An 18,790-nucleotide genomic window follows, 5' to 3' on the forward strand; every position below is an offset into this window, starting at 1 on the left:
CACTAGGGTTTGTTAATAAACGGGGTGAAGATAGGTGGACCATATAACCTGGCATTTGGAGTTTCCTTTGTTGACTTGACAATAATGACTTCACTTTTAAAACACTGACTTATGACATATTAAAATCTTTGATTAACCAGGTATGGTGGCACGTGCCTGTAATCCCAGCACTTGGGAGGCTGAGGCAGGAGGATCCTTGCAAGTTCAAGACCAGCCTGGGCTACAAAGTGAGCTCAAGGCCAGCCAGAACGCCATAGTGAGACCCTGTCTCAAAAAAGACAAAAAAAAGTCTTTGATTACTAAAAATGAATTTCATATCCGTTACTCAGTAGAGGGCCTCCCCCAATATAGAACTGTGTTGAAGCTGGTAGAGTAATTTCAGGGCAGATACACCCGGCTGCAGGGTCCCTCTCACCTCAGCCCTGTGTTCCCTCCATGAATAATGGATTACCTTGCTTAGCTACACGTGTACGGTTAGAGGGGATGTCAAAGCATAATCAATATTTTTGTCTAAATGTAGTCATTGGGAGTTGTTGGTGAATATATTTTATGGCCCAGGAGTTGAGGGCCAGCCTGGGCAATGAAGACCTCATCTCAAGAAAACAGGACCGAGAAGAAAGAGGAGAGGGAGAGGAAAAGCGGGAGGGGAGGGAGGAAGGGAGACAGGGGGACACGTGCTCCTTGGAGAATGAATCTATTAACAGTGTAACAGGTTATTTTAAATTTTAGGTTGTCTTGCCTCTTAGTAGTTTCAAATTTTAAAAATTTGAGTATCTTTATCAAGTATTTCTGCTTAGTTTGTTTTTTCTTTCTTCTCTCTTCCCCTTTCCCTGTCTCCCTCCCTCCGTCCCTCCCTCTCCACCTTCCTCCTTCTCATCTATTTTCTTGAGATGGGGTCTTTGTTGCCTAGGCTGGCCCTAAACTCGTGGGTTCCAGTGATCCTCCTGCCTCAACCTCCCTAGTTGCCCAGGCTACTGGAGAGCACCACTGCATCTGACTACTTAAGTCTAAATGATAATTCTCTAGTGCCACTGTTCCAAGATACAGCAAACCAATATGCCAGTTGGTCCCATCACAGCACTATCTGATATAGATGTTTTCCACATAATCAGTATGCATTCACAGATAGATATAAGTGCCACCGTGCGCCACGACACAGGCAGAAACCAAATGGGCACAAACTCACCCTTACAGAACAGATGCATGGAGGGCAACCTGGAAGACCTAGTCCTGTCAGGTCACCCTCACCTGGCCATCTCCTGTCCCTTTATCCTGGTGGTTACCCCACTCTGCCTATTGGTCACCTCTCTCAGGCCAGTGTGAAGCTAGCAAATCACTGAGTTTCATGTCACAGCATGTGGATAATCTTAGTGCTGAGTATTGTTTGGGAATGACTGCACTCATAATGCAGCCTGGGCTCCCCACAATCACCTTGTTGAGTGGGTCTGGTTTACCTCTTAATGACTTCATATCTGTGTGTCTGTTGCTAATTTTGATAGATTAGCGAAGCATAACTACTTTCCCTTTGTTACTGGACTCTACAAATCTAAGTACTTGCATTACAGTGGTTTTGTACACATTCTGAATGCGTTTTCATCTAGGTCTGAATTGTGCTGAGTGTGCGTCATCTTACTAACGTGTATACTTTCCCTTGAAAATACTGTTTCAATCATACCACATTAAACTGCCTTCATTTGGAGAAAGCAGACTTCTTGAAGGGGAGACCAGCATGAGTTAAATTGTCCACCCTTTTATCTTCCCGCACAGCTATCTCTAAATTATCTTTAAACATTAAGAAGCATGGAAATTTGAAGCTGTTTACACACTGATAAACATTCAGGTGCTTTTGTTTTTTTAAGACATCAGCTTGAGTGCTGGGAATAAACATTCCTGGAATCTCTCTGGCATCTTCCTCATGTGTTTAGCTCCTCTTTTATTTTCTTCCATGTTTTGTAAACCTTTGTCAGAGCTTTTTCCACACTGTGTTCTGGACATTCTTAGTAAGGAAACAGGACCCGCGAAGTCGTACTGTCCACACTCAGTTGAAATATTTAAGACTCGGATGTCACATATGCTTGAAATCCCAATACCTATTCAGTTAACACAGAATGTTGTCTTTCTTGCTAGAGTTTCCAGCATGGCCTCTGCATCAACTAAGTATAATTCACACTCGTTGGAGAATGAATCTATTAAGAGGGTAAGTTGAGTTTTTATTTATCTATATCTCCCTTCATTTCTCTTTTCTCTCTTTGAATATTAGGTAATATGTGGGGGGGAGTTGAGTTGTGCTTTCATTCTCTACTTAGTATAAGTGTGAGATGAGTTCTGCTCTAGTAACTTTTTTTGCTCTATGTAACTTCATTTTGGGGAAGCTGTCTCCTGAATGGCTGGCAGACCTTATATTTCAGGTCCTTGGCAATCCTCTATCCCAGGCCCAAGGGTCCGTCAGAGTCCACTGAGCCAGTGCTAGCCTTCCTGACACTGGTACTCTTTTCTGATTGAGGATAAAAGAGTTGCATGACTAACAGAAATATGACTTTAACAAAATGGTTCAGAGTAGCCAGGGGAAAACTGTGCGATGAGAGGGAGATTTCAGAATATAAACTGAAAGGAGGCTGAATTAAAAGTAAGCTTTATTCATGGCCCCTTGTCCTCCAGAAAGGTTAATTCATACTCTCCTGGCAGTGTATGTATACGAATCGCAAGCAATCAGAAAGGCACAAAAGGCTGTCTTTTCATTTGTCTTCCTTAATTACTAACAAGGTTGGCTTTTTTAAAAAGTGTGTTTATTTTTCATTTATATTTCCTTTTAAAAATTTTTATTAAGTGTATTGGTACATTCTAAATAGACATAATGATCACTTTCATTATAGGGACTTTGTACGTGTACATGACTGATCTCAATTCTTTTATTTCATTCCCTTAGCCACCCTTCAATCCCTCTTCTCCTCATTTACAAAAGCTTTATATTTCTTTTGTGGCATGACCATTTCCTTTACCTGTTTGTTTTTGGGGTATTTGGGGAGGATTCTCTTTTTTTGACTTATAAATGTTCTTTACATTGTGACAGTTAACACGTATACAGGGCTATTTTTCCAATTTGTTGTCAGTCTTTTACTTTTTGAATTTTTATTGGTACATGCTTACGATACTGTGTGGCACCTGTGTGGGCCAGAGGCGCCATGCACTTACAGATCTTCTTTACATCATGATCACATTCCTTGTGGGGCACTGGTTCACGTACATAACACATCTTAATTCATTTTGTACCCGCTTCCCTCTCCTTCCTCCCCTGTCCCCAACCTCCATCTCTTGGTCCTATTATTTATGAGGTTCTGTTTTGCTTTTGAAATTCAGAGTTTCAGAGTGTTTACATGATCACATATGTCAGTCTTACCCATCCTTATGTAATAATGTCCTCTGATGTATTGTGTATCCTGTGTCAGTCCCATGTTACCTCATGTCAGTCAAACATTCCTTTCTTATTTGGGGTTTGTGTGATACTCTCTTCTCCTGATCCGGAGCTGAGGCACTTAAAGGTACACTGCATATGACATTTGTCCCTTCTGCTCATTTCTGGTTAGTGAGAGGCAAAGTTAAGGGACGATAATTTCTTCCCGTGCCATTTCTCTGAGGTGTGTGATTTTGATTCTCATTGAGGAAGGCATATTTCTGGCAGGGGACGACTTGTCATGCCCACACCCTTCCCCCATTTTCACTAAAATGCTTATCTGACAAGCACTAACAAAACCCTCAAACTTGGCGGGGAATTTTAATTTTTGTATTGAATTTAGAAAATTAAAAATCCACCAAAATATCTCTCTTTGGTAGATTGTAGGTCTCTTAAATATACACTTCACGTTTCTCTTGTTCCACGTCCATTCGGATAGTCCTGAGAGTCCACTGAAGCATGCTGGTGTGTTTATCCCTCTGAGGCAGCCGTTTCTGACTTAATCTACAAGACATTGCCATGTAGGTTGGGAAAAAGCACCTAGAACAAATGGGATGGAACCTAGTTGTGAAGAAACCTCAGGCCCACACAGATGCCAGCATTATGCATTGTATGTCAGAGATGGACACGCCTTGTTGGTTCCAGTGTAGCAGGGTCCCAGACAACCAGTTCCCGGCGCTGCCTCTGGCAGACTGGACTCTCAGAACTCTCCTGGAGTTCTAGTGATCAGTACTTTGCCTGCAGAGCTGCTGAAGCAGTTGGATGGAGCACATGCCTGGGAGGAGCTCCAAAAGGGAGTTCTCTGGTGGATCATTGATTCTTACCTAGGATAAGGTTCTTGGTAAAATTGGGGAATTCAAACGCCAGGAAGGTTCTCAGTAAAATTACGAAATCCCTCTAGATATGGTGGTGTGTGCCCATTATCCCAGCACTCAGGAGGCTGACACAGGGGGATTGCTGCAATTTCAAGGCCAGTCTGGGCTATAGTCAGTTCAAGGCCAGTTTGAACTGCACAGTGAGACCCTGTCTCAAAATAAAGGTATATTTTAATTCCTATAATCCAGGATGTTTTGAGACCCAGTACAACCTAATGTCATTACTTCTGATGCCTCTGCTTCATTTCTAGACATCTCAAGATGGGCTCAATCAGGATCTCAATGAGACTGTTCCTCGACTCCCAGGAGAAACACTGATTACTGGTAAGGACCCTCTAGGATCATGTAACTGGAGGAGCAGTGTGGCAGGGTCAGGTGGCTTAAGTCCCACTTACTCTGTGCAAAACAGAACTAGGCTAGCATTGTTTAGAAGTGCTAATGGGCAGAACACTGCATTCCTGTCTTGATCGAAGAGTTCCCTCAAGAGCCTTGCGCTCACAAGGATGACAATGGTTTTTTGCTATACCAAAGGCTGAGCATGATTTAGGAAACACATAAAACATGGATTATCTCTTGCAAGTCCTTTTGCTGGCGCTATAGGCTGCCAGGCTATAAGGTTATAAGAACAAAATTGTAAGTTCTCCAGCCTGTGATGTATGCTTCAAATTGATGAAAACTTAAGGATTCTCCTCTTTGAGATATTAAGAGATCATATTGGTTTAAAGTACTTCATTTGCCAGAAAATGGTAGTTAATTATTTCTAGGTAAAATTTTGATGTGGTGCTTTTCAAAAAATTCCTATTAAGAAGAAAGTACAACATGGAAGGGCCAGACCTTTCTACCTTAAGCATATAGAGTCACCTGTAAGCCAAGTGCCAGTGTTGTGGGCATTCAGAGTCTGTGCTGGAGTCGACTCCCTTCCCACACGCCTCCATGCATGGGGAGCCAGTAGATTACCACTGTTCCAGGGACCCGTCGTTGATGGCCTGAGATCTATGCGTTGGCTCAAATGAGTAAAGCATGGTGCCAGTCAGTGAAGGTGCAAGACAGAGCGCCTTTGTGAATTAGTTCCCAAGTGCCATGACATACCAGTCTTGGGATGAGAAGTAGTGGGATGTGTCCATCCCGATTTCTGGAAAAGAGCAAAGAAGGTAATTTACTTTACCTTCATGTATGACATGGATGGTCTTCATGTATGACATTTGGGGGCTAGACATCAGTACCTGAACAGTACCTGAGACAGTAACTATGGAACTGGCATGAAGTAGCCTTAGTGTGTGTTCTTTATTTAACACCTGAAGTGAAAGGGATTTGAAAATCGCTTTAAAAATTAAAAGCTATTGCCAGGGACGTAGCTCAGTGGCAAAAGAGCCTGCCTGGCTAGTGCAAGGTCCTGGGTTCAAGTCCCAATACCAAACAAACAAAAGTTAAAAGCTATTAACACATTCAAGGACATCCTTGAAAGACAAGACAAAGATATGTTTGTAGTATAATTAATTAGCTCTTGAAATTTAGTTTCTCCTTATGTTTGTACTAAATATGTACTATTCTCTTTGACCATCTGTTTTATATCACTGAAATGTTTGAGATGAGTCTAGCTCAATTGTTCTGCGGACTATTAAAAGAGAAAGAAGATAGAGTAGATAGATTCCTACTGCTGGTATTCATTTACTAAAAACATCATCACCATATTTGTGTGGTTGGAGGTCAGCAAACTGCAGTCCCCAGTCTTGTGGTTAGCCCACGAGACTGCATGTGGGAATTGCCACCCTCATTCCCATCTGCAGCAGTGGTGCCCTCATTCCCATCTGCTCTCTGGCAAGCCCAGGGAAGTGCTGCTGGCTTCCAGAGGTGACGTGGCCCTACTAGCTCCCCAATTGTCCAATCAGGACATTGCCAGTGGTCACTTTGTACCTCTTCAGTGATTTCGATCATAGTTATTCTTAGCTGAATAGTTAATATTAAATTAGTGCCATTTGTTGTGTATCTTGGTATATATTTCCATTATTTTAGGGTACTTTTTTTATCTCACTAGACAAAGAAGTTATTTACATATGTCCTTTCAATGGCCCCATTAAGGGAAGAGTTTACATCACAAATTATCGTCTTTATTTAAGAAGTTTGGAAACGGTAAGTAAAATATAAGACCATAAAGATGACCCTAACTGTTAAAGATAATGCTAAACTATTTCTCTTCTACCTTGCAAGACTGACTGTGGATCAGATTAACATGGGGGAGATACACTCGCTTCTCAGCTCTTAATTTTTGCCTGTGCAAAGCTCATTTAACACTAACACCTGTTTATGTAAGGAACAGAATAATTTTTACAAGTAGGTTTTATCCCTCGCTAGTGGGGAACAGTTGGTAATTATAATGAGGTGCTGGTCTGGAGACAGTTTTGTGTAGAACATGTGTCCTTACCTGGAAGCACAGATGAGAACCATTTGTGGGACTTACTAGGTGATCCAGATGCCCCAGATGTTCTGTCCCAGAGTGCCCTTGCCTACACTCCAGGCTCAGGTGTATCTCGTAAGACATCACAGGGGAGGCCTCTGGTGTGAGTCCCTGCTAAGGTCCCTCACACTAGAACTTTCCGGGCATTCAGTGACAAAGCTCTAGTTAGCAACAGAGAACTTGCACGACTATTGTGCCTCTTCAGCCCAGGGCCGTGAAATATTGGCCACCACAGTTCAAGGAAGGTGCCACTGGTGGAACAGTGATGCGCAGCAGAGATCCCACAGAAGGAGAGGAGAATGTGTCGCCGCTATGGCTGCCACCGCAGAACTGATGGTAGTCAGGGTGGGAGGCGTATCTCCACCGAACAGACCAGGGAGAGCCAGTGTGGGTACCGGAGAGCGCAGCCTCTTCTGGGCTTACACGCAGGGCATGCGGAGCTTGTGGGAGAAATCTAGCTTTTGCTTTATGGCTTTAGCCCAACTTTTTTTTAGGACAACTGTGATCTAAATTAGTTTGTATCTTTTGATGTTTTTCCTTATTGTGTTCATTATTATACGTGAATTGTGAAAAATGCTGTTTATTATCACTGCTGCCTGAGCTGTGGAAGCCCACTCAAATGGCCCCTGGCACACCTCGATGTGTCCCGTAGCATGGTGCTAATAGACATTGGTACACAGGTCAGGCCTCGGGGGCCTGAGACTGGCAGTTCCTTGTGTGAACTGATTCAAACTTATGAGTAAGACCAGAGATGAGCGAAGGTTCTAGTTTTCCAGAGTGAGAGACATTAACAGCAGTGAGCCTGTGTCAACCCTGGTAACAACTGGTAAAACTTCTACAGTTGGTCCTGCGTGTGTGTGCGTGTGTGCGTGTGCATGTGCAAAGCTGTCAAACTTAAGGGCATAAAAAAAGACAAGTTTGAGAATTAATGAAGCAAATCTTTAGCGTGGAAGAATTGGTAATAACAAAATCTTAATGTCATAGATTCACGGCATTTCAGACTAAAAAGAAACACCATTTCATGCATTAAAACCAAATAAATTTAAAATAAAATGGATACACTTGAATTTTTATTATAGATATTTTCATAAACTTCCAAATGATTAAAATATAATGCACAGAACAGTATTAAAAGAATGATTTATATGCTATTTTAGTTTTCATTAGTTCATATTTGGGATGCATAATATTTACATTGATTTTGGGAAATTCATAAATAACATATCTTGATCATGTTTGACCCCCTTCTCCCCTCTTTGTCTCCTCCCCGCTCCAATTTTATCATTTTTAAAGTGGCTTATGTACGTATAAGAGAGGAACCATTAGGAGTGTTACCAAGTGTTGTCTTCATACTTCTAGACATGAAGCAGCCACTAGTTAAATATGCAGGGGCATAATGGTGGTGGTCACCTAGGTGGGGTGACAGTCAGGAAGTGTGTCACTCATATTCTGCAGTGTGGGCCCTTCCTCTCCGGTGCTCCTGGTGTAGTGCTCGGCTAACGTGTGAGAAGCAGTCGGCTAGCCAGTGCACTCAGTGACAGAGTTGGGGTCTGAAATGATCTTAATTGCCTCGGATATTGGAGCAAAACAGTGTAAAATTCAGCAGAGATAATTTAGTTAAATCTGTTGTGTCATTAAGGAATGGAAGACATCTGTCTTAACAGGGACCCAAGCTTTTTGAATCAGTAATTGGATATGACTGATGAAAAAGCTAATATACCTGTTGGGTAAATTAACCAAAGTTAGTAGTGACGAGACAAAACGGGACATTGAGCCCCATCTAAAGTGAGGGGTTCAGATGCATGTGCCATGTTTTAAGAGGTACATTGACAGACTAGAGAGAGCTCAGATGAAGAAAAGCAAACAGAGGGACAGAGATAAGAGCAGTGAGCAATGATCGAAATAAATGTTGATGCTGCCAGATGTGGTGGCACACACACACCTATTATCCCAACATTTGGGAGGCTGAGGCAGGAGGATCACTGTGAGTTCAAGGCCAGCCTGGGCTATACTGAGTTCAGGGCCAGCCCGAACTACATAGCAAGACCCTCTCTGAAAAAACGATAGAAAAAGAGAAAGAGATCTTGATATTTTGTCTGAAGAAAAGAAGACTAAGGAGAAAAGTGATGGAGCAGTCTTCAGCTATCTGAATGAAGTACTAGGGGCAGGGATTAGACTTACTTTGTGCAAATCCCAAAGGTCAACATGGGCTGCATTCAGGGAGTTTAGGTTGATATACATGAGCGCCATTACGTGTTAGATTTGAAACAAATGTCAGTATTTTTCAGGATACCTCTAATGGGCATGCATTACTTTCATAATTGGGAAAACACGCAGCAAGTTTTGTTGATTCTGTCCTCATGTGGTGCCTTGCTGACAGGGGTTAGCCTCACACAGATGAGTGAAATGCCCACCTGACAGTGACTGCTGACTGACTTCTTCTCCTACCAAGTCTTATGCAAACATTTTAAGTAATTGGCCACAGCATTTAGTGCCTGTGCAGCAGAAAGCAGCTAGTAGCAGAAAACGTCATGTCAAGAATGCTGTTTAAATGGTGATTGGAGCCTAGAAAGCTATCAGGGCTTCTTCACTGAAGCCCAAACAACAGCAATAATTGTGGAGTCTGCTGCAGAACTTGAAGGTGTTGTTTTGTGTGTTTCACAAAAGCTGTCATCTCAGTGGCGTTTCAGAGCGGACACCTATTTGTGTCAGGTATGTAAGCACGACCATAGGAGCGGTGCCCAGGTGTGTGCAGTCTGACTTTGGAATCCACACAGCCATTCTGTAAGGGATGCTGAGGGACACGGCTCTCATTGCATGATCTGCCCCAGGGTCTGTGCTGACCACTGCCTCCACAGTGACCCCCTCAAGCCAGGTTAACCAGGGCTGCTTGGATCTGTAGCTCTCCTTGGCACTTTGTTGCCCACAAAGGAAAATCGATTTTCCTCTGTGTGCTGTAAATTTCTTGGGGCTCGCATCGCTCCTTCCCGAGCACCCTGCTGTCTGACTCTGCCAGGCCCTCCCCAGCATGCACATACTCTTCACTAAACCCCAGCACCCCTTTTCCTGCTCCTTTTGAAGTCATTCTTTGTCCTCAAGAAGCCACCTCAAATTTACACACTCTGGAGCTGTCTCTGGGGGATCTGTCCCTGTGGCCGTTTGTACATGCACGGCCCCTTAGCTGCCTCTTTCTGGAGGCAGCCTCCTTGGGAACCTCCTCCTGGCTCTTTCTCCTGAGCACTCAGCGCTGTCTCCTGCAGGACACTCCTCTGGCCCTTGCTCAGGGTATGTCAGGGAACAGCATGCTCATCTGCTTGTCGCTGGTACTTTCTCTGCTCTTAGATGGAGTCTGGCACATTGCTCAGGCAGTATGAATTGAATGCATGGATTTTTGTCTCATTTATGTGCTTGCAGCTGTGACTGTTGCCTTAGGTGCTGTGTCCTCCTGGTCTCTATGCTAGATAGTGCCGTGTTCAGTAGACAGCAGGTGCCCAGAAAAAGTATGCTCAGTGAGCAAACTCAGGAGGAAGCAGAATCCTGCATTGTTAGTGTTCCTTGGAGGTAAAGTTCTTGCTATAGGCTGACCACAGTGTGGACACTGCCAAATCACAGCATCTTGAGTACCAGCATTGCCTCTGGAGTTCACAAATCCGATAGCCACATTTGACCTTGAGGGTGCCCAGGAACTTGTCTTTGGATTAATACTGTGACCCAGCAGGGGCCACCGTAGCCATGGGTGCTACCGTTGGTTGGTGGAATAGCACGAGAACTACCTTCAGACTCTCGTCCAGAGGCACTTTGGGTCCAGTGGATAAGAGACAACATAAGTGTTTGTTGGTGCTTACGTCCTCGACACAGAAGCAGTCCCTGCCTGAGCCCCGAGGCGAATCCCATGCAGTGCTGTGCCTTGGAGTCTGTGTGGCCTCACTGGATATATATGGGGAGGAGCAGTTGCGAGCAGTAAGCACGTGGTGCTGTGCTTCGTGCAGTGAGGGTGCAAGAGAAAGGGACGAGTCATGGGGTGCCTCAGAGGAGGGGATATTTGAACCACGTCTTAGAGAATGGTCATAGTGGCGCAGGAGGGATGGAGGAGCACAGCAGGTAGAGGGGTTCTGTGCCCACGTGGTGCTGTGGAGATGGTTGCTTGATCTGTGGGGCTGGGGCATCAGGTGGAGGAGTAACAGAGGCACAGGGGGGAATGAGACTGGAGGAAGAGGCAGCACGGGAGACTTGTAAATCAGCTAAGAGATGCGAGGTACGTGGAGAAGGATGGGCCCCAAGTGCTGATCCAAAGGACAGATCTGACCACAGTGTAGATGACAGGGGTGGGGGAGAGGGGCAGGGAGGCCTGAGAGGAAGTTTCCCAAGGGTTCCAGATAAGCAAGAAGGGCCCAGTGCCCTTGTAGCAGATGTAGAAGAGGGGAGAGAGCCATAGGAGACACAGAGGGCCCAAGTGATCCCTTGGAGGTGGGAACTGAAGGGGAAAGTCGGGCTCCAAATAACTCCTGGGATTTCTCTCCTGAGTGATTGGAGCTGTGCTCATTGGTCAGAACGCTCGCTGCAGGATCGGGCGGCTGGCGCAGATCATCAGGGTAGGGGTAGATGTGAAGGCGGAGATTCGGCGCTATGCAGCTAGCAGGTGGGGCTGTCACCCCTGCCGCTGGGAGTGTGGCTCTGAGAGTGGTAAAAGCTGCCCACGTCCAGATTTCCCGGTAAGTGTGTATGTGGTATGCACAGGGCCATGTTGGATGCAGGAATCTTTCTCCATGGCGAGGAGAGGAAGGAGGGCCTGGGACAGGAACAAAGCAGCCACCAAGCCCCTGGGAGCCACTGCGGTCCCAGAGGGTGGCAGAGGAGAATGTCAGGAAGGAAGGGGTCGGGAAGGGAGAGTGAGGAGAGGCTGGGAGGGCTGCCCCAGGTGGCCTTGGGAGACCCGGGAGAGGGTCCTCTCTGCTCTGCTTCCGCCTGTGCCCGCTGCGCACTGGCAGGGTTGTGCAGTTTCCATTCTTCCCCACGGCTTTGCTCACTCTGCTCAGGTGCTTCTCTGCAGACAGACCTGGTCTGTGTTGACCAAGCTCCTTCAGGTTTACTGAGTCCCTTTTTTTTTCTTTTCTTTTTTTTTGGCATGATACCAGGGATTGAACCCAGGCCCTTCATATTTAACACTGAGCTATATCTCTAGCCCTTTTAAAATAATTTTTATTTTGAAACAGGATGCTTCTCAGTTATAGAGTTTTCTGGGCTTGAACTTGTGATCTTCTTGCCTCAGCCTCCCAGAATATTATGTATACCACCATACTTGGCTCTGAGCCCTTTTCCACACATTTTTAAATTTTATTTAATTAATTTATTTATTGTCTTTTTGAGATAGGGTCTCACAGTGCAATTCAGGCTAGCCTTCAACTCACTTTGTAGCCCAGGCTGGCCTCGAACTCACAGCAGTCCTCCTGCCTCAGCCTCCGGAACGCTGGAATTGCAGGCATGTGCCCCACACCCAGCTCCACACACTTTTGTTATTAGTACATTCTTGCAGTACGAACTTGCATTCATCGTGGGGAATTGGTTCATGTGATTAAATTCATCTTCATTCTGTTTACTTCCCCTCCTCCATCTCTAGATCCCTTTCCCATCTGTAAAAGACCTATCTCCCTGATTCCTATTATCCATCCTTCGTTTTGCTCTTTAAATTATTTAAACTTTGGGTTTCTTATATAGGAGAAAGCATGCAATATTCAAGCTCATCCTCGCGCTGCTCTCTTGCAGGCAAAGCGACACTGCCCAGGCGCGTTGCCAGGTCTTTTTTTGTGTGTATTTTTTTTCCTTCTGGTGCAGACCTTTCTTCTGTGCCTGTTTTTCACTTCCAACTGCCTGCCAGAGATACGGTGACTTTCCACCTGGACTCCCGGAGTCGTGGCCAAGCCGAACTTGTTCAGCTCTTTCTCCCTTCCCCAGCTCCCTCATCTGGTGTTCGTAGTTTTCTTAATGATGTCACTTTTCATCCTGTCACCCTGAGGCACCCTGTTTCTGTTCCCCATCTTTGTCTGCAGTCTCCCTTGCATTTTCCCCATCTTGCTGGTCCTGTCACACCCGCCACAGCGACACCCGGCTATCATGGGCTCCTTCCCTTGGGCCTCCCCGCTCCAGCCTCTTCCCAGCTCCTCCAACTGTATTCGCTGGCTTATCTTTCCCTGCGTGGGGACCCTCTGTCATCACAGATGCCTCATCTCGGTGTGCAGCATGCTCGCTCGCAAAGCCACCATGACTGTCTTACCGGCAGGCCTCTCTCCGCCTCTCCCATGCATCTGCCTCACGCCCAGCTCCACCAGCTTCGCCAGCTCTTTGCTCTTCCCTGCACTGGCCCTGGGCTTTCTCTTCCCTGGGTTTTGCGTAGGCCATTTCTATACCACACACACATGTTCCCCCACACCATTGACCCCTGCCCCCTTTACACGTTATTTGGAGGTAGAATGTTCGTAATGACCCACCAGCCAGCTAAAGAAATCCCATGCTCTCCTCCTCCTTACGCCAGAGATAATCATCATTTTCAAATGGGTGTTTTCACTCCGGTCTGTCCACACACACCTTGGAACACAGAACGGAACGCAGGCGCTGTAGCATGGTGGAACTGGGCTCTTGAGTTCAGACTACTGCCGTGGTGACAGGCATGGTGTGGAGACCCATTCCATCTTCTGCCCACGCGTCAGAAACATCACCTCCTTCCAGGATTAGATCAAAAAAGAAACTCAGTGTTGGGTTTTTCTTTGAAAGATGGTAGCGCAGTGCTTCAGTTCTTTTGGCAGTGTTGTTGCCCTGAGATTCTGGTACCCCACTTCATACTGTGGTTCTTTTATGGCACTTAAGGCGACCTTGGTAAAGGCATCTCAGTGAAGGACCAGGACCCAGCGGCCTGCCTGCTCTGCCCTCCTCTCGGGTTTTAGTGCACAGATAGAAATAGAAATGGGTGCTGGGCCTGCATGTTGTCAGGCTCTGTCTCGCAAACATCTGGCTCCAAAAAGACTTTCAGCTGGGCCCTGGACATCATGCCACCTAAGAGCTGGGCACCTCTCAAGTGCAGCAGCACTTGGTTTCCCTCATCTCTCTTGCCGGTATCATTGGAACTGTAAGTCCTGGGTACCAGCGGGAGGGGCAGTAAAGCGGACCTTCCAATCCAGGCATTGCGGAATCAGGCCTGTGTCCTTTCCCTGAGGACCAGCTCACTTCATTAGAAGTAAAAGCAAAAGGATAGTAGTTTCCTCTCTTAAAAATGCATTGGGGAGTTTGGGGTCATGGCACACATGTGTAGTCCCAGCATTCAAGAGGCTGAGACAGGAAGATCACTGTGAGTTCAACCAGTGGGCTACATAGTGAGTTCAAGGCCAACCTGAACTACATAGCAAGACCCTGGTCTCACAAACAATAAATAAGCAAAAAATACATTGGAAACTTCAAGATTGTCCTTTTAAAAGCCCTCTGTCTAGTGAATGTGATACTTTTTATTTAGGAGGAAGAATATTGCTAACAACACTACAATAATAAAACATCCTCACATGTCCGTAAATGGGAGCATCACTGGGAACAGGTTCTCTAGGGTACATTAACTTTCCAGCTCAAGATCTGAAATGCTCTGAAATCAGATGTCAAGCTTAAAACATTTCAGATTTTAGAGGTCTTCAGAATAGGGTTACTCAGCCACATAAGGGTTAGCTCTGCATAAATATTCCAAAATCCAGAAAACTGCAGAATCTGAAGCAGTCTGATCCCTAGCATTTTGGATAAGGGGTACTTAACCTGCATGGATAGTCTTCTGGACCTGCAGGCTTAAATCATCTCTGTAGATTGCCCCTACTAAACAAATGCCGTTTTTGATGCATGACTGTCCCGTGCTGCCCAGTGGGGCAGTCCTGAGTGTACCACTGGGGGCCCAAGCCAATGGAAACATGTTAATACCCAAGCTCCTTTGCTTTGTCCCCATGTGGATGCCCAAATCGAGGGTCTGCGTGCTGCGAGCCCTGGTGTTAAAAGTCCCGCCGTGGACTGAATTAATTAGTGCACTTCAGGTTGGGTTCCAGCCCACAGAAAGGGTCTTGTCACTGACTGGCAGTTCTTTTCCTCTCCAGGTGACTTCCGTTACGTTACCAACACTCCTCTGATACACCTCCAGTGCGCTTTAGCTGACCTTGTGTTTTGTGCTGTCAGAAGCTGAAAGTCAGCTCGTCTGAGCTCCCATAAATTCCCCTCTCAGCCTCAGATGATGTCTGTTTTCTCTCATCTTTTCTTTCTTCCCTCTGCTCTGAGAGGAGCAAGTTAGTCAGGCGTCTCACGTTCCACAGCAGGCCCCTCTCCTAGAACTTTTCTCCTCCCATCCACCCAGAGTCCCCGTTCCCCATCAGTCAGTCTGTCTTACAGTTTGGGTTTGCATCCTTTTTGGTCCCTCCCCGCCCAGCGGATCTGCTTACGCCTCATTATTGGAAAAGCCCTCCTCGCCTCGCATCCCTGCTATTGGCTTTCCTCCCCTTCTTTGCTAAGCTTCCTTAAGCGTGAGTCCTCATCTGCAGCTTGTATGCCCAGCCTGTGGGCTCCTGAGCCGCTTGGCTCTGGCTTCTGCTTTGTGCCTCTGGTGTGCCTTGGGCTTTGGCCGCTGCAGTGGTGAGTAGCGTCCTCTCTTCCTTCTTCATGTCTTTCTCCAGGTACCTCTTGGCTGTTCTGCATCTCACTTTCCTTGCCTCAGGAATGCATTCTTCCCTCCAGTTCCCCCTCACCCTCTTCTCTCTGTTACCAGTTGCCGGCCAGTTCTGTAGCTGCACCCCAGCCTTGCGTGCTTGGGGAATGTGTGTGTTGTTTGGGGAGCACCCTCCTGCAGCTTGGAGTCCCATAGGGCAGATGGGCGACAGTCACTTAATCACACCAGTACTGATGACAAGTTATCAGGGAGGACAGGGGGGTGAGCATTCCTGGCATTTGTTCAGAGGAGAGGGCATTGCACCAGTGGTCTGAAGATGTAAGTGGGGCTGGGAAGGTGAGGGAGTGGACACAGCAGCCCAGGAGAGGACCTGAGACCAAGGGAAGTACAGAAACAGGACCTGATGGCAGGAGGAATGGCGTAGGGAGTATGTGACCTAGGCCCTGCCAGACTTCCTAAGGATTTGGGGTTTTATTGCCAGCTTTTAATCAAAAATTTTTTTTATTTAAGAGGAAAAAGAGGAAAACACAAAACAAAACAAAGCGGTGTAAGGGTACACGTAATACAGAACTACAAAAAAAAATAACAGTAAGGAATCACCTGTTAATAGATTACATATTATCATCTTGAAAATAGTTGCTCAAATCACAGTATCAAAGAATACAAGGTGGACATTCAAACAGGGAGACTGCAAACAGCTGTGTTCAATGATCCAAAAACATTGATATAGTCAGCTGTTCATGGTGACACATCCTTATATTCCCAATACTGACACATGAGTAGTGTTACAAGTTCAAGACCAACCCAAACTACATACTGAGACCCTGTCTCAAAAGATGAAAACATCAACAAGATCATGTTCCTCATGTACAGCACATTTTTTGTTTTTTAATTTTTTATTTCAAAGAGAATAAAACAAAAGAGACCAGAAAAAAGCAAATCAGAAGAGGCTGGGGATTTAGCTCAGCAGCATAAGCGCCTGCCTTGCAAGCAGGCAGTCATGAGTTTGATCCCTAGTACCGATAAAAAGGAAAAAGACAAAAAAAAAAAAAAAAAAAAAAAGCAAATCAGAACAGAATAATGCAAGCAACACAGCACCTCACAACAAGACAACCAGATAGCAACTGTAGCTACCGTAATGTCTCTTTTCTTCGAAATAGTTGAGCATACCTTCACACACAGTAATATTAAACACAACAATACAGTATAAAACCATTCAAGAGAATGAAAGCATTATAGGACTTCAAAACCAAATAACAGGAAATGAGCAATGGCTAATGTAATATCTTATTTTTCCATCAATTTTGAAAGTTAGTTTTGCAGGGTAGATCAATCTGAGTTGGAAATTGTTTCCTTTCAGGGTTTAAAGCACTTTACTCCAAACTCTTCTTGACTTGGTTTGTGTTGACAAATCTGCTGTGATTCTGATTGGTTTTCCTTTTTGGTGATCTGTCTGTTTTCTTTAACAGCTTTTAATATTCTATTCTTGTGCTGAATTTCTGGGACTTGATTATTATGTCGGGGTGTAGATTTACTTTGGTTATGGCTAGTTGGAGTCCTATATGTTTCATTTATCTGTATGTCAGATCCATTTCCCATGTTTGGGAAGTTTTCTTCTATTACTTCTGTGAATATCCTTTTAATTTCATTTGTGTTGACCCCTGCTTCTGCATTGACATCTGTCACTCTTAAATTACTCTTTGGGGCTGGGGATTTAGCTCAGCGGCATAAGCGCCTGCCTTGTAAGCAGGCAGTCGTGAGTTTGATCCCTGGTACCGATAAAAAGGAAAAAGACAAAAAAAATTACTCTTCTTTGCATCATCTTGCAGCCATTGAGTTATTATTTCCTGATTCCATGTTATTTTTAAGAGATCTTTCCTTTCATAATCACTAGCTGCAATCCTATCTTCAAGGTTTGAAAGTCCATCTTCAGTCTCTTTCAAGTGCTTTTGCCAGCTTTCGATTGAATTTTTAATTTCCTGCATCTCTCTTTGAATCTATTCCATGCATTGTAATTCCTTTCTACATTCATTCAAGGTTTCCATCATTTTCCTGTGCTCCTCTTTATTGTCTCTGTCTTTCTGAGACCTGCTGGACAAGTCTTTCAGTATGTTTGTGCTGCTTCTTTTCCCTGAGACATTATTTCTGATTTGACTGCTTTTACAACCTCATGAAGTTGTTTCCTTACTTCAGTTGCTATCCTCCCAGAGATTTCAGGGGTGTGACTTGTGTTATCTTCCATGACCATGTCTCCCAGACTTATTCTGTGTGGGCTAGAGGTCTGAGCTTGCCTTTTGCTCCTTCGTCTTGACATTTCTCCTGGGTTCCTCCCAACAAGCTGGTTGTGGGGTCCCAGGCACTTCCCACGCTGGCTGCCCCGAAGCAGCGTAGGGGGATGGGACAGGCACTTGGGTTCCTCTAAGTCCAGATTTACAGGGAGGTAGTAGGTGTGGAGCCGGCTTCTCTAGACCTATGAAGCTACAGTGAGGCTTCCTTGATGATCCAGGGTGCATGGAGGTGGGGCTGCTTCTCTCAGCCTGTGTGTCTATACTGGGACTCACAGGATGGTGGCAGATACACAGGGGTGTGTTTGTCTGATTCTGCTAGTGGGTGATGGCTGCCTGAGGGAACCAAGGGCCTCAAATGGTGGCCAATGGATGCACAGGGCTCACCTGGCTGTGTGTCCCTGCTCCTGCTGGCTGTCTGCAGGAAGGGGCCTTCTGGTGGCAGCTCCCTGAAGATGAAGGTGGATCTGCTGGTTCTCTCTGCTCACACTGGCCACCTGTAGGACGTGGCCTTTTGGTGGTGGCACATAGCAGGCAGAGGTTGATCTGTCTGTACAACACATTTTGAAATATGTATACATTGTGGAACAGTGCACTGAAGCTAATGAACATGTGTGTGACCTTACACACATTATATTGTGTGTGTGTTTGTTTGTGTGTGTGGCGAGGACACTTAAAGTCTACTAGCTGTGGTTACCATGCTGGTCAGTACATCTCCCGAGCTTCGTCCTCCTGCCTAGCTGAAATGTAGCCTTTACCCACCAACACCCCACCCTCATCTCCCAGGGTTGGTCTCTTTGGAGTTGAGCTATAAGGAGCCTTGAGAGGGACGTGAGCAGGAATGCCAGCAGCAGGTGACTTTTCTTCTAGGTGACCCTGCTGCTATCTCAGGGCACTTCAGGAGGGACACATCAGCAGACACAAAGTGAAATTGCTGGCCACATTGGGAGAGGTGGACAGATGCGAGGCTGGTTTAAGAGGTAAACATGAGGACCTGGGTTAAGGGCAGAGGAGAGAAGAATGCAAAGCGTGAGTCCTTGGTTT

The 18,790-nt window shown here is 45.6% G+C and overlaps 1 protein-coding gene across 4 annotated transcripts in view; it reads left to right on the forward strand.

Annotated features, from left to right (window-relative positions):
• Mtm1 (myotubularin 1) overlaps positions 1–18,790 on the forward strand; it is a 102,329-nt gene that overhangs the window by 23,934 nt on the left and 59,605 nt on the right. For 3 of the 4 annotated variants that reach the window (XM_003461695.5, XM_013155525.3, XM_063246521.1), the window contains exons 2-4: positions 2,128–2,197; positions 4,578–4,650; positions 6,362–6,456. In XM_003461695.5, coding sequence (XP_003461743.2) covers positions 2,138–2,197; positions 4,578–4,650; positions 6,362–6,456 — 228 coding nt within the window. In that variant the 5' untranslated portion in view covers positions 2,128–2,137. Of the gene's footprint in view, positions 1–2,127; positions 2,198–4,577; positions 4,651–6,361; positions 6,457–18,790 lie in introns of those variants that run through there. The other variant, XM_063246520.1, reaches the window with a different exon arrangement.

This window comes from Cavia porcellus, unplaced genomic scaffold, assembly GCF_034190915.1.
Source record: "Cavia porcellus strain 051 isolate PalLab524CR breed Dunkin Hartley unplaced genomic scaffold, mCavPor4.1 scaffold_3, whole genome shotgun sequence".
Lineage (NCBI taxonomy): Eukaryota > Metazoa > Chordata > Mammalia > Rodentia > Caviidae > Cavia > Cavia porcellus.